General features: G+C 40.4%; 1 protein-coding gene across 1 annotated transcript in view; it reads right to left on the minus strand.

The window, feature by feature from the left end:
• Window positions 1-2,739: 2,739 nt before the first annotated feature.
• The window catches only part of HEATR4 (HEAT repeat containing 4), a 45,323-nt gene continuing 33,297 nt past the window's right edge, over window positions 2,740-14,765 (minus strand). Inside the window, exon 16 of the mRNA XM_027971998.3 lies at window positions 2,740-3,013. Coding sequence (XP_027827799.1) covers window positions 2,855-3,013 — 159 coding nt within the window. The 3' untranslated portion in view covers window positions 2,740-2,854. The remainder of the gene's footprint in view (window positions 3,014-14,765) is intronic.

Below are 14,765 nucleotides of genomic sequence, written 5' to 3' on the forward strand. Positions count from 1 at the left end.
CTCCTTCAGAATGGACTGGTTGGATCTCCTTGCAATCCAAGGGACTCTCAAGAGTCTTCTCCAACACCACAGTTCAAAAGCATCAATTAATAATTTAAGTGTACATTTAAAAAACCTACCATATTTTTAAAAAATATCATTCTGGTACTTAATTTTTAAAAATATAGCTGAAGTCTCAAAAAAGTGGGAGTATCCAGCTCACTCTTGACTTTTGAGAGGCTCTGATGCTGCCTCCAACAAATGAGCCATTTTATCAACCAAGACAACAAATTTCTCAGAGTCAGAAAAACTGTCTTGTACTTCTTGGAATATCCATGATGCCTCAATAATACATGCATTTGGTAACCATTTGCTGACAGTATAGTTCTTCTAGAAATGATGGGGTGGAGTGGGAGGATTAAGTGATAACCAGTGGGAGGCTGTGGGAGGGGAGAGAATAAATTTTAACACAGGTGTTTTCTTTCTGACTCACCAACCCCTTTTCGCTGGTCAGGAAATTTCTGTTGATGTAGTTCTCTAGGAATGCTAACAGATGGAATGTGTAAACTAGTAAAGACATGAATTTTGATGGAAAAATGGAAAATTTCTCTAGATCTTGGCCAAGAGAAGGTCAGCATGGTGTTTCTTGAACAAGTTGGACCAAGCAGAAGCTTCCTTTCATAGTAGGATCGGCAGCAGTCCTTTGTCTAATTCAGCCTGTGGAGTTAGTGAATGTCTGTGGCAGATGAAAGGAGAGGAAAGATGAAAATAGGAGAAATGTAAAGGAGACAGCCAAGACATTCTGGGTGGGAAGAGAGTCTCTTACAACAGCCTCAGTCTGGAAGGACAGGCAAGGATTTGTGGGACCTCTGGATTATTTTGTCATTATAACATTTTATTAATATGAATAGATTCAGTTTCCCTGGTGGCTCAGACAGTAACGAATCTGCCTGCAACACAGGAGACCCAGGTTTGATCCCTGGGTCAGAAAGATCCTCTGGAGAAGGGCATGGCAACCCACTCCAGTATTCTTGCCTGGAGAATTCCATGGACGAAGGAGCCTGGTGGGCTATAGTCCTCAAGGGGTCGCAAAGAATCAGATACAACTGAGCAACTAACACACACATACACAAAGTACAAGGGTAAGGAGATGGATGTCCAGCTTCTTAACTGTGAAGTAACAAGTGAACCGATTGGGAAACAGGAGCTGAAAATGGAGCCTTCAAGGACCCCTGCCAAGTTCCTTCCTCCAGCTTTTCTCCTGTTCTTTCCCCAGCCTGGAGGGTCTTCTCCCCTCTCTAAGGCTCTTGCTGTCTCTGAGATCCAAGACTATGGCAGCACCCCCCTCCCCTGGCCTCTCACAGCACATCTGCAGTGTACCAGACAATTCCTACTAGACTAAGCATATTGTCTGTGAAAGGTTCTTAAATGTGTGTCTTATAAATTCACTCAAAGACAAGGGTGATTTCTGCTGCTGCCCTTCCCACAGTACAGATAGCCTAACAGACCCTCTATTTGCCTTACTGACCTACTGAAGAGTTCAGTTCAGCCCTCTTGTTCCTGCCAATGATCCAGAGAGCACAATAAAGTCCTTTCATTATGAAGTGAAAGTCAGATACAGGGGCTGAAAAAGTACTCATACAGAATTATTTATTGTCTCAAATGTCTCATGGCAGCCAGATCTGGGAATCTTCAGATTTGATAGATGTGGAAATGACTTTGATATACGTGGTGGTGCTTAATGCATTAGTGTTTCACTGGGATGAAGTGTGTAAATTAACAAATAAAAACATGGGTTACATGAAACAGGAGAAAGGAAGATTTTCTTTTTCATACTTAACTGATATTCCCCAAAGTTCTTTTTTCCCTCCATGTTCCATAGCTGCCAAGAGTTCATAGCGGAAATTATTGCTTTTCATATTTCTGATCATAATAGTGCACCAGAAGAGAGGACCTCATCAGAAGAAAAATTGAGCAAGATTCATATTACCTTTATTTTACAATAATCACTGAATGTTCCAAAGCTATTTATGGTGTAAATAGCAATCAATAGTTTGGAAAGAAAGCTGGATTCACACTACTGTGAATTCTGGATCTTTCCTCTTCCATGGCAAGTTTAGGGGTATTGTGTGCTCTTAGAGGATCCCAGCTTAGGATACAGATACAGTTTGTAACTCTCCCATGATATCTAAATCTTTTAAGCATTAACTACACTGAAGCTCGTAAGAATTGCTGATCAGCCTTGTGAAACTGCAGCAATGCTTCACAGGGATCTAAAAGGGTTCACACCCATGCACACAATACAAGGTGGGAAATATTGTACTGACTCTGTTTTCTTATGAAAGTCCTGTGACATGGTTTCCTCATTGCCTTGTGGGCTGCAGTTAAAGGCCTTGCTTTAGAACAAGACTAGACTTGTGGATAGAAAACATCACCTATGACTTTCTTTCCCAGATTAATGGGATTCTAGTTTGGATTTCAAAGGGCTCTTTGTATACCTTGCAAAAGATTCTGGGTCTTTGAATATTTCTGTTCTAGTAAAATTTGGAGTTCTGACCTACATTTAGTATATGACTTTCCTAGGTTATGGAAAAATATGCACTATCACATAGTGTGATGTCAATTTTCTTGAACCTTCTGTGTATATGGTGCAAATTAAAAAGCCAAGTTAAAAAAAAAAGCCAGGTCAACATTAAATAGATATTTCTTTATAAACATAATGACAAAGAGATTATACAACATCAGGTAAAGAGAAGAATGTGACTAAGCCCACTGCTGCCTGTGTCTTGGAGCAAGAGAAGGACTCATCCTAGAAATAATTACCTTTTTTTCAAGGGGAAAAAGCCCTGGGAAAAACTTCTGAGTTTTCACTTAGCTAGAGATCTTGGTTGTCATATCCAAATGGTCCCATCGCAATTCTTTTTTCCCGGGCAGTGCGTAGATCTTTGACAAGTGATGAGCGACCTCTGCTTCTTGTGTTTAGGCTCAGGACTGGACTCTGTGACCAGGGATTTGGTGCGCAGGGCCTCACAGGCTGCAGAGAAATATTAACATGTGAACACATATGCCAAATGCGGTTCTCACGTGACGCCAAGCCTCTTCAGCCATAGCTCTATGAACCACCATCATAAATAAGAGAATTCAATCTATGAGTTCAAGCCCTAACTCTTGATCCCAGTTAGCAGCCTAATGGGGAGAATATGCCTGAACTGCCCACCCAAGGCTTGGACCTTCACATGGTGATCTTTGGGGTGAGACTGGGTTTTCTTTATCTTTACTGTTACACAGAAGTAGCAGCAGCTATGGGAACTATAGTAGCAACGATTCAAGAACTTTATTCCTCAGATGTGCTGAGATAGATTCAATCAGAGTGAACAGCCCCTGGGGACACTGCATTGCTCTCTTTTCATTTTATAAACCATTGTAGTGATGGTCAGGGTTAAGTTTGTACTTAGGTTAAAGCATTCCCAGGAGTCTAGGCTGTTCTAATATCAACCTAAGTTTCTGTGTTACTCTATGGAATAAAAAACGTGATATCTATCTCATTCCTAAATGTATTCTTAGGGTCAAAGTATAAATGGAATCCCACTTACTAAATATCTAAATATATACATGCTATCAATTAAGCTAACAAACTGTTAAATAAAATATATTCTCACCTACCTTGACAAAAAGACTGTTTTGAATTTGAAAAATTTACATTCTTTGAAGTTACCCTTTTTTTTTTTAACCAGAATATGATAATGCAGGAAAACTGCATTATCAATAAATGCACCATATGTTTTTCTTTTGTAATAGGAATCAAGCAAAATAGTACACATCAGAACTGTGTATCTGCAGGGAACAAATCTATACTGGTACTACAAACACTGAATTTGCCTTTGTGTTTGCATGCATCTTCCTGTTTCATTAAATAAATAGGAACAATTTTGTTATGATGTCTGATGAATTTAATGAGATTGTTTCTGGTTTTTATATACTTAAATATTTTCTAATTAATCTCAAAAGTTTAACTCCAGAGTTTCATATATGCCTATTTACATATTTGCAGAAAGAACACTGGGCCTTGTATAATAATTCTTACCTTACAAATAACTTATAATTTCAGCTACATATTATATTGTATTTTTGCTATTTAAGTAGTAAGAACCACGAAATTATTTATTATCTTGTTTTTTATTACTTAAAAAATTGAATAATACATTATGATGGGCTATATAATTTTAATTTTGACTTTCAAGATGTATTTCTCTGTCGATCATTTTTATTATATTCTTTGAATATTATGCTTGAAGTGAAAAATGATGGGACGTTCATGGTGGTCCAGAGGCTAAGACTGTACATTCCCAATGATGGGGTCCGGGTTTAATTCCTGGTCAGGGGACTAGATCCCACATGCCACAAATAAAAGTTTGATTGTTGCAACTAAAAATGAAACTGCATGCTGCAACTAAGACTCGAAGCAGACAAATAAATATTTCAAAAAATAAAACTGAAATCATGATAAAAAGTAAGTCTTACCTGCACATGAATGTTTGTAGCAGCTTTATTCATAATCACTATGAATCACTAAAAACTAGAACCAATCTTCAATAGGTGAATGAAAAAACTAACAGTGGTACATCCATATGATGAAATATTATTCTCAGACAAGAAAAGCTCTCAAGCCACAAAAAAGTATGGGTAACCTTGAATATATATTGCTAAGTGAAAGAATTTAGCCTGAAAAGGCTACTAATGTATGATTTTTATTATATGACATTCTGGAAAAGGCAAAACAACAGAGATAATAAAAAGATCATTGATCGTTGGGTGTTTGAGGGGAGGAAGACAGGATGGAAAAGAGGAAGCAAAGATTTTTAGGGTGGTTAAACTATTCTCAGCAGTGGCCACAGGACTGGAAAAGGTCAGTTTTCATTTCAATCCCAAAGAAAGGCAATGCCAAAGAATGCTCAAACTACCACACAATTGCACTCATCTCACACGCTAGTAGAGCAATGCTTAAAATTCTCCAAGCCAGGCTTCAGCAATACGTGAACCATGAACTTCCAGATGTTCAAGCTGGTTTTAGAAAAGACAGAGGAACCAGAGATCAAATTGCTAACATCTGCTGGATCATGGAAAAAACAAGAGTTCCAGAAAAAACATCTATTTCTGCTTTATTGACTACGCCAAAGCCTTTGACTGTGTGGATCACAATAAACTGTAGAAAATTCTGAAAGAGATGGGAATACCAGACCACCTGACCTGCCTCTTGAGAAACCTGTATGCAGGTCAGGAAGCAACAGTTAGAACTGGACATGAAACAACAGACTGGTTCCAAATAGGAAAAGGAGTGTGTCAAGGCTGTATATTGTCACCCTGCTTGTTTAACTTCTATGCAGAGTACATCATGAGAAACGCTGGGCTGGAAGAAGCACAATCTGAGCTGGAATCAAGATTGCCAGAAGAAATATCAGTAACCTCAGATATGCAGATGATACCACCCTTATGGCAGAAAGTGAAGAACTAAATAGCCTCTTGATGAAAGTGAAAGAAGAGAGTGAAAAAGTTGGCTTAAAGCTCAACATTCAGAAAACGAAGATCATGGTATACGGTCCCATCACTTTATGGGAAATAGATAGGGAAACAGTGGCTGACTTTATTTTTCTGGGCTCCAAAATCACTGCAGATGGTTATTGCAGCCATGAAATTAAAAGACGCTTACTCCTTGGAAGGAAAGTTATGACCAACTTAGATAGCATATTGAAAAGCAGAGATATTATTTTGCCAACAAAGGTCCATCTAGTCAAGGCTATGGTTTTTCCAGTAGTCATGTATGGATGTGAGAGTTGGACTATAAAGAAAGCTGAGTGCCAAAGAATTGATGCTCTTGAACTGTAGTGTTGGAGAAGAGTCTTGAGAGTCCCTTGGACTGCAAGGAGATTCAACCAGTCCATCCTAAAGGAGATCCGTCCTGGGTGTTCATTGGAAGGACTGATGTTGAAGCTGAAACTCCAATACTTTGGCCACCTGATGTGAAGGGCTGACTCATTTGAAAAGACCCTGATACTGGGAAAGATTGAGGGCAGGAGGAGAAGGGGATGACAGAGGATAAGATGGTTGGATGGCATCACCGACTCAATGGACATGGGTTTGGGTAGATTCTGGGAGTTGGTGATGGACAGAGAGGCCTGGCATGCTGCAATTCATGGGGTTGCAAAGAGTCGGACATGACTGAGTGACTGAACTGAACTGAACTGAACAGAAACTAGCCTCTATGACACCAAAATGGTGAATACCAGGCATTATGCATTTGTTAAAACCTAAAGAATTATACAACAAAAGAACGAGTCTCAATGAATGCAAATTAAAAAAAAAATCATTTAGGAGGTCAGGGAGTCCCAGGAAGAAACCCAGACTATGGTAAGAGACTATAATTGTAACCTCAATTTAAACACATATTTTTGTTACAGATAGTGTGATGAGGATAAAAAATATTTTCAAGCATATAGAATATATTAGAATAAAATTCTGTGTGGAACTCATTTAAAAATAGAATGTAAGTTTAAAAAAAGATTAAATTTTCAACTTCAAAGAAGAGCTTGTTTATTACAAGCTTGTTTATTAAAATTTTTAATATGGATGATATATGTGTGCTAAGTTGCTTAAGTCATGTCTGACTTTTGCAACCCCATGGTCTGTAGTCTACCAGGCTTCGCCATCCATGGGATGCTCCAGGCAAGAATACTGGAGTGGGTTGTCATTTCCTTCTCCAGGGGATGGATGGTAGGTACCAAACTATTAGAGATTTATTTGGATGCATTTTTGAAGTGATATAACAATTAATTAAAATATCAATATATAATGCCAGAATATGTAGATGTTAGAAATTAGACTCTTTGTATCTACTTAAAAACATTTTTTTAAATTTTTTTTTTACTTAAAAACATTCTAAAAAATTATTTATGTATTATTTATTTTTGGCTGTGCTGGGTCTGTTGCTGTGCGTGGGCTTTCTCTGCTCTCTAGTTGCAGTGTGCAGGCTTCTCATGTTGCAGTTTCCAGGCTCTAGAGCACAAGCTCAATAGCTGTGGCACAGGGGCCGAGCAGCTCTGTGGCTTGTGGGGTCTTTCTGGATCAGGGACGGAGCCTGTGTCTCCCATGTTGTCAGGTGGATTCTCTACCACTGAACCACCACAGAAGTCCTTAAAAACATTTTTGATGTCGATGAAAGAAGGTGAAGAGGTGACATAGTTTTTCACAATTCTTTTAGTGGGACCGTAGCAAAAGAGTTGGAAGTTCAACATCCTAGAAAACATCTTACATATTGTACCGCAGGACTTTGCAGACTTTTTCTGTGAAGGGCCAAATAGTATATATTTTATGCTTTGAGTGTGAGACAGCCTACTCCACTCTGCTGCTGTAGCATGAAAGTAGCCCCAGGGAGTCTCCAATGAATGAGTACAATACAAACTTCCAATACAAGTTTATATGTTGGCAATGAAATTTGAGTTTTGTATAAATTTTACATCACAAAATATTCTTTTTCTTTTGATTTTTTTCAATCAGCCATTTAAAAATATAAAAATCATTCTTAGTCCACAGGAGTTCTGCCAGATTTGGTTTGAGGACTATTACAATACGTTGCTCCCTGATTTATAGTAATTTGGTAAAACAATGATCCAAATTAGTAAGAGTCAATATTCTCAAAGTTAGCCTGGAGTCTGTCTCACATTTGCCAAAGCAAAGTCCTATATCCTTGAGACTTTAAGCCAAGTAACTCAGAAATGTATAAATTTAAGCATGAAAGTTCTATTGCCAATAACGCCATTCCTCAGAGGGAACCTCTGACTTCAGGTATTCAACTGTGCACACAGACACATATATAACACATGTAGTTTTAAAGAAACTATATATAAATGTACATGGATTGCATTTTTAACAACAAAAAGGGACAACATACATATTGTTCTGGAATTTGATTTTTCAATTACAATATATTTTCAACATCTTTCCTAGTAATAATTTTTAACAAGAATTCTTGATCTTTAGTACATTTGAGCCATTTTCAATTTTGAACTGATAAACAATAAGTATCTATCTATATATATATATGTTTGTACACATGGGTGGATATTTCTGCTGGATAGATTCTTGGAAGTAGTATTAATATTACTGGATCAAAGATATTCAAATTTTATATTGATGAAGTCATCCAAAAGTTTATCCTAGGGTTTCTCAACCTTGATACATTTCAGTTCAGTTCAGTTCAGTTGCTCAGTCATGTCTAACTCTTTTCGACCCCATGGACTGCAGCACACCAGGCTTCCTTGTCCATCACCAACTCCTGCAGCTTGCTCAACCTCATGTCCATTGAGTCGGTGATGCCATCCAACCATCTCATCCTCTGTTATCCCCTTCTCCTCCTGCCCTCAATCTTTCCCAGCATCAGGGTCTTTTCCAATGAGTCAGCCCTTTGCATCAAGTGGCCAAAGTACTGAAGTTCCAGCTTCAGCATCAGTCCTTCCTTCCAATAAATATTCAGGACTGATTTCCTTTAGGATTGACTGCTTTGAATCCCTTGCAGTCCAAGGGACTCTCAAGAGTCTTCTCCAACACCACAGTTCGAAAGCATCAATTCTTCAGTGCTCAGCTTTCTTTATAGTCCAACTCTCACATCCATACATGACTACTGGAAAAACCATAGCTTTGACTGGATGGACCTTGGTCAGCAAAGTAAAATATCTGCTTTTTAATATGCTGTCTAGGTTGGTCATAGCTTTTCTTCCGAGGAGCAAGCGTCTTTTGGTATATTTAGGTGTATTTGGTACATTTAGGTCTGGGTCTGGATAATCCTTTGTGTGGTGCTGTATCACACATTGTAGAATGTTTAGCAGCATCTCTGGCCTCTATGCATTAGATGCCAGTAACATCTCCCCTGTTGTGACAAACAAAAATGTCTCTTGATATTGTCAAATGTCCCCTGGGAAGGAGGTTGCGGGGGGTGGGTACAAAGTCATCTTGGGATGAAAACCACTACCCTGGACATTTGTTTTCTTTTATGTTCCTTAAGTTTCTTTTTCTCCCTATCTCCTTTTCAATAACTTATCATGTTTGTTATCCTTCCTTCAAAAAGGAAAAGTGCTTCAAGGAATTTGTGATTTAGTATATATCACCCCTCTGTCACAGGCTAAAGTATGTCTCTTAAAATTCATGTGTTATTCATAAATTCTAACCAGTAACTCAGAATGTGACTATATTTGGAGACAAGTTCTTTAAAGAGGTTATGAAATTAAAGTGAGATTTTAAGAATGGACCCTAATCCAATATGACTGATGCTCTTATAAAAAGAAGAAATTTGAACACAGACTTGTACAGAGGAAAGACCATATGAAGATTGGGAGAAGCCAGTCATTCACAAGCCAAGGAGAAAGGACCCAGAAACCAGTCCCATCAAAACCTTGACTCAGACTTCCAGCCTCTAGAACTGTAAGAAAGTAGATTTCTGTTGTTTAAGTTAGCCAGTCTGTAGTACTTTGCTATGGTAGCCCTGGCAATCTAATATCTTCCCAATGGGGGAAGGGGGGAAGAATTAATAAAAAAGGCAATGACTAATAGCAACATTTAGAACTGGACAGGGAACAACAGACTGGCTCCAAATAGGAAAAGTAGTACGTCAAGGCTGTATATTGTCACCCTGCTTATTTAACTTCTAGGCAGAGTACATCATGAGAAATGCTGGGCTGGATGAAGCACAAGCTGGAATCAAGATTGCTGGGAGAAATATCAATAACGTCAGATATCCAGATGACACCACCCTTATGACAGAAAGTGAAGAAGAACTACAGAGCCTCTTGATGAAAGTGAAAGAGGAGAGTGAAAAAGTTGGCTTAAAGCTCAACATTCAGAAAACGAAGATCATGGCATCTGGTCCCATCACTTCATGGGAAATAGATGGGAAACAGTGGAAACAGTGTCAGACTTTATTTTTCTGGGCTCCAAAACCACTGCAGATGGTGATTGCAGCCATGAAATTAAAAGACGCTTACTCCTTGGAAGGAAAGTTATGACCAACTTAGATAGCATATTCCAAAGCAGAGACATTACTTTGTCAACAAAGGTCTGTCTAGTCAAGGCTATGGTTTTCCAGTAGTCATGTATGGATGTGAGAGTTGGTCCATAAAGAAAGCTGAGCGCCAAAGAATTGATGCTTTTGAACTGTGGTGTTGGAGAAGAGTCTCGAGAGTCCCTTGGACTACAAGAGGATCAAAGCAGTCTATCCTACAGGAGATCAGTCCTGGGTGTTCATTGGAAGGACTGATGCTGAAGCTGAAACTCGAATACTCTGGCCAATGCGAAGAGCTGTCTCATTTGAAAAGATCCTGATGCTGGGAAAGATTGAGGGCAGGAGGAGAAGGGAACAACAGAGGATGAGGTGGTTGGATGGCATCACCAACTCAATGGACATGAGTTTAAGTGAACTCTGGGAGTTGTTGATGGACATGGAAGCCTGGCGTGCTGTGGTCCATGAGGTTGCAAAGAGTCGGACACGACTGAGCGACTGAACTGAACTGAACTGAATTCGAAGGAAAAATTAACAATGGGTTTTGGTGGAGGAGATAACTTTTCTGAGAGGCTTCAAATCATTCTATGTAGCTTTAAATATGGGATAGGCTCTATCCAACCTCTTTTCTACAGCAGCTTCTCTGATGAACAATTATTAACATTTATAATCTCAATATCAAATTTCTTTAATTAATAAAGGTAATTCAAGAAAACAAGAGCAAGGCAAACAATGATTAGAGAGCAGGAAAAATGAAAGAATTAGTGGAAGTGAAGTTTGTTGTTTAAAAAACACTATATTTTTAATTGTATAAATGATATTTACAATGTAGAAAACCCAGACCATGCAAATAAGCAAAAAAGAAGAAAATAAAAATCACCTGAAATCCCACCATCCAAAGGCAATCACTGTTAAATATTGCGGCATAAGGACTCCCAAACTTTTTTCACTAGTATGTATATATGGGGAGATGTATAGATAGAAATACACATACACCACACACACACACACACACACACACACACACACACACACACACACACATCCTGAATGGGAACCTACTGTATCACTTATTTTGTCTGTTTCTTTTTCCTTTCCTTTCAATGATATATTGAGAAGTTATTCCATGTCAGTAAATTATATTTCTAGAAATTGTTTTGTTTTTTAGAAAATTTTTGGCCATGCCTGTGACATGTGGAACCATAGTTCTCCAATCTGGGGTCAAACCTGCACCCCTGGCATTGGAAGAATGGACTCTCCACTGCCTGACCACCAGGGAAGTCCCAGAAAATGGTTATTAATAGCTACTTTTGTTGAACTTTTTCCATTGGAAAAAGATGAAATTAAAGATAAGCCAGTCCCCAAAAGGTACCTCCCGGTCGCAGGGGAAACTTAGAAGACAGATAGAAACAACATTCTTTATTTGAGGAAATCACAAAAATGTTGAAAAAAGGAAGGGGATTAGGTCACAGGAAAGACTTAGAGTAGAAGATACCTGTACAGGATGTGGTAAAGACAAATCTATGGCCCTCCTCCAGCTAAGCACAGTATTCCCCAGCTTTGCCAGCCAAGAAGCATAGCTCATCCCCCCAGTTCACTATAGGATGGGTCCACTTTATTTTGAAAACTGCTCTCTTTGAAAAAACACAGCTGCCAGTGACAGCCTTAACTTGCCCATTGCAGTATTTCCCCAGAAAATCTTGTTATCAGGCAAGCACACACAGCCTGTTTGTCAATTAGGAAGAGGGCTCCCCCTCTGCTGGCCCTTCCTTCAGACACTGCAGCCCTAGATTAGGGCACAGGACTTTCCAGGAGAACATCAGTTGGTTTCAACCCTTATTTTGGCCTTTGGCTCTTGGCCAGGTAACTGCAGAGTGATATCTCACACAATGGCCTTGTCTGATATGGCCCCAGTGACCCACTTAAACTTCCACAGGGCATGTGCATGAATAATCTCCCCATTTCATGCTGTCATCTTGCCCAACTAAAGTACTTCTCTGCCTCCTGCACTCCTAGATCCTCCGAACTGGGCCAGAGGCACCAAAGCCATCGTCCATGGCTTTGTTTCATAATAATAATTATAACTACAATTTTTAAAGTGTGTAGACCTTTACCAGATCCTGCACTAAGTGCCTTGCATCCATTATTTTATCCTCACAACAATTCTATGAAGAAGTATATTCAATGACTATTCCCACTTTACAGATGAGATTACTGAGATCTGAGAGAGTAACTTGATGTAAGTCTAACATGTTCATAACTGCTTGCAAGGGTGTAAACTCAATGCACGTGAGTTTGAGTGAACTCTGGGAGTTGGTGATGGACAGGGAGGCCTGGCGTGCTGCAGCCCATGATGTCACAAAGAGTCAGACACAACTGAGGGACTGAATTGTCTGAACTGGCTGCCAATGACTATACATCAAGGGGGGATGTCTCCATGGTTAATCTAACAGGGGCAGCCCGACTTCAACTACAGTCTCCGTTTGTCATCTGTAGGGAGGGAAGTCTCCAGGAGACCGGGTTTTCACTAGCAATGGTTTCCTCACTCTTGGGCAGGGTTCAGGCCCAGCTCACATCCTGTCTTTAAGATGGATGACAGGCTTCAAGATGGAGTCTCTCCTGCTTTCCTCACACTGGCCCCAACAAAATGAGAGGCCCAGATTCAAGAAATTGATTTAAGGTTCAGAGGAGGTGCGATTGAAGATTCTGTAGAGAGAAGCTAAAGCTAATAAAAGAGAATTCCAGAGGGGGTGGGAAGGGCAGATATCAAGAATACAAGAATAGCCCCGATTCCCTTCATGAATCTCAGTTCGGCCCCCTCTCCACGCCTCCCACCCAAGAAAGCTGGGCTCAGGGCAGGTAATTGATGAGAGACCCTGGCCCAAGGTGCAGCTTGCAGTTCTTCTTAAACACCAGGAGCAGCTTGGAGCGAAAACGCGGAACTCAAAAGTTGGTCTCCCACAGCAGTCTGGGGACACAGGAATTTTCTTGGATGGATGCTCAATTGCCACCAAAAATGATGAGGATATTGCTCACCTCTGCATGTGGACTCCAGAATCTCTGGCAGCCTGTCTGTAGAGCAAAGCTCCCTTGATTCACTTGGAATGGAGAAATTTGGATCACGTGGTTAAGCACAAGCCAATCAATGTGGCCTTAGGATACTGGATTCCAGTGATGTTCCAGGCCTTCCACAGTCTGGAGCATTCACTGTGCTCTGCAGCACTTCTGGAGCCCAAGTGGAGCCCCACCTGATCCATAGCAACTGAGTGTAAGACAAAGAATGGTCATCCAAAGGAAATTCTGTGTTTTCCTACTGGGATGGATGTGAGCCCAACACCAAGGTCACAGGTGTGGAGTCCCTTACAAAGTTCACAGGATAAAATTCTCTGAACCTGACCAAGCCCCATAGCAACTGTTGCCATGAGCTTTTGGATCAAAACTGGCCAGTTCCCAGACTTCATATTATATAAAATACCCACCCTACTATCCACCCTATAGCATTCTAACCAATCACCTAATGCCACCATTCCAGTAGGAATTTTCTCTATCTTGAAGCTATAAAAATTGGCTGCTAGCCTGAAAAAACGTTCGGCTCTCCCTTAAGCTGGCTCACTGTTCTAACAGCTTGTCCCGCTCTAACAAACTTTATTCTTCTCTCTTTCTGCCTCATGTCTGGAAATTCTTTTTCAACCTGCCACACAGACCAGGACAGTGGGGGGTTGGTGGGGAGTTGGGGGGTTGGGCAGGTAACAGTGACAATGATTATTACTCAGTCTTGTCTGACTCTCTGCGACCTTATGGGCTATACAGTCCATGAAATTCTCCAGGCCAGAATACTGGAGTGGGTTCAGTTCAGTTCAGTTCAGTCGCTCAGTCGTGTCTGACTCTTTGTGACCCCATGAATCGCAGCACGCCAGGCCTCCCTGTCCATCACCAACTCCTGCAGTTCACTCAGACTCACATGCATCGAGTCCGTGATGCCATCCAGCCATCTCATCCTCGGTCGTCCCCTTCTCCTCCTGCCCCCAATCCCTCCCAGCATCAGAGTCTTTTCCAATGAGTCAACTCTTCGCATGAGGTGGCCAAAGCACCGGAGCTTCAGCTTTAGCATCATTCCTTCCAAAGAAATCCAGGGCTGATCTCCTTCAGAATGGACTGGTTGGATCTCGTTGCAGTCCAAGGGACTCTCAAGAGTCTTCTCCAACACCACAGTTCAAAAGCATCAATTCTTCGGTGCTCAGCCTTCTTCACAGTCCAACTCTCACATCCATACATGACCACAGGAAAAACCATAGCCTTAACTAGATGGACCTTAGTCCGCAAAGTAATGTCTCTACTTTTGAATATACTGTCTAGGTTGGTCATAACTTTTCTTCCAAGGAGTAAGCGTCTTTTAATTTCATGGCTGCAGTCACCATCTGCAGTGATTTTGGAGCCCCCAAAAATAAAGTCTGACACTGTTTCCACTGTTTCCCCATCTATTTGCCATGAAGTGATGGGACCAGATGCCATGATCTTCATTTTCTGAATGTTGAGCTTTAGACCAACTTTTTCACTCTCCACTTTCACTTTCATCAAGAGGCTTTTTAGCTGTTCCCTTCTCCAGGGATCCTCCCAATCCAGGGATCAAACCCAGTTCTCCCGCATTGCAGGCCGATTCTTTACCAGCTGAGCACCAGAGAAGCCCTGCGCAGGTAAAGTCAGCATGTTTACTGAATATGGAATTAAGTCAGAAAACATT

Source organism: Ovis aries, chromosome 7 (genome assembly GCF_016772045.2).
Source record: "Ovis aries strain OAR_USU_Benz2616 breed Rambouillet chromosome 7, ARS-UI_Ramb_v3.0, whole genome shotgun sequence".
Classification (NCBI taxonomy): domain Eukaryota; kingdom Metazoa; phylum Chordata; class Mammalia; order Artiodactyla; family Bovidae; genus Ovis; species Ovis aries.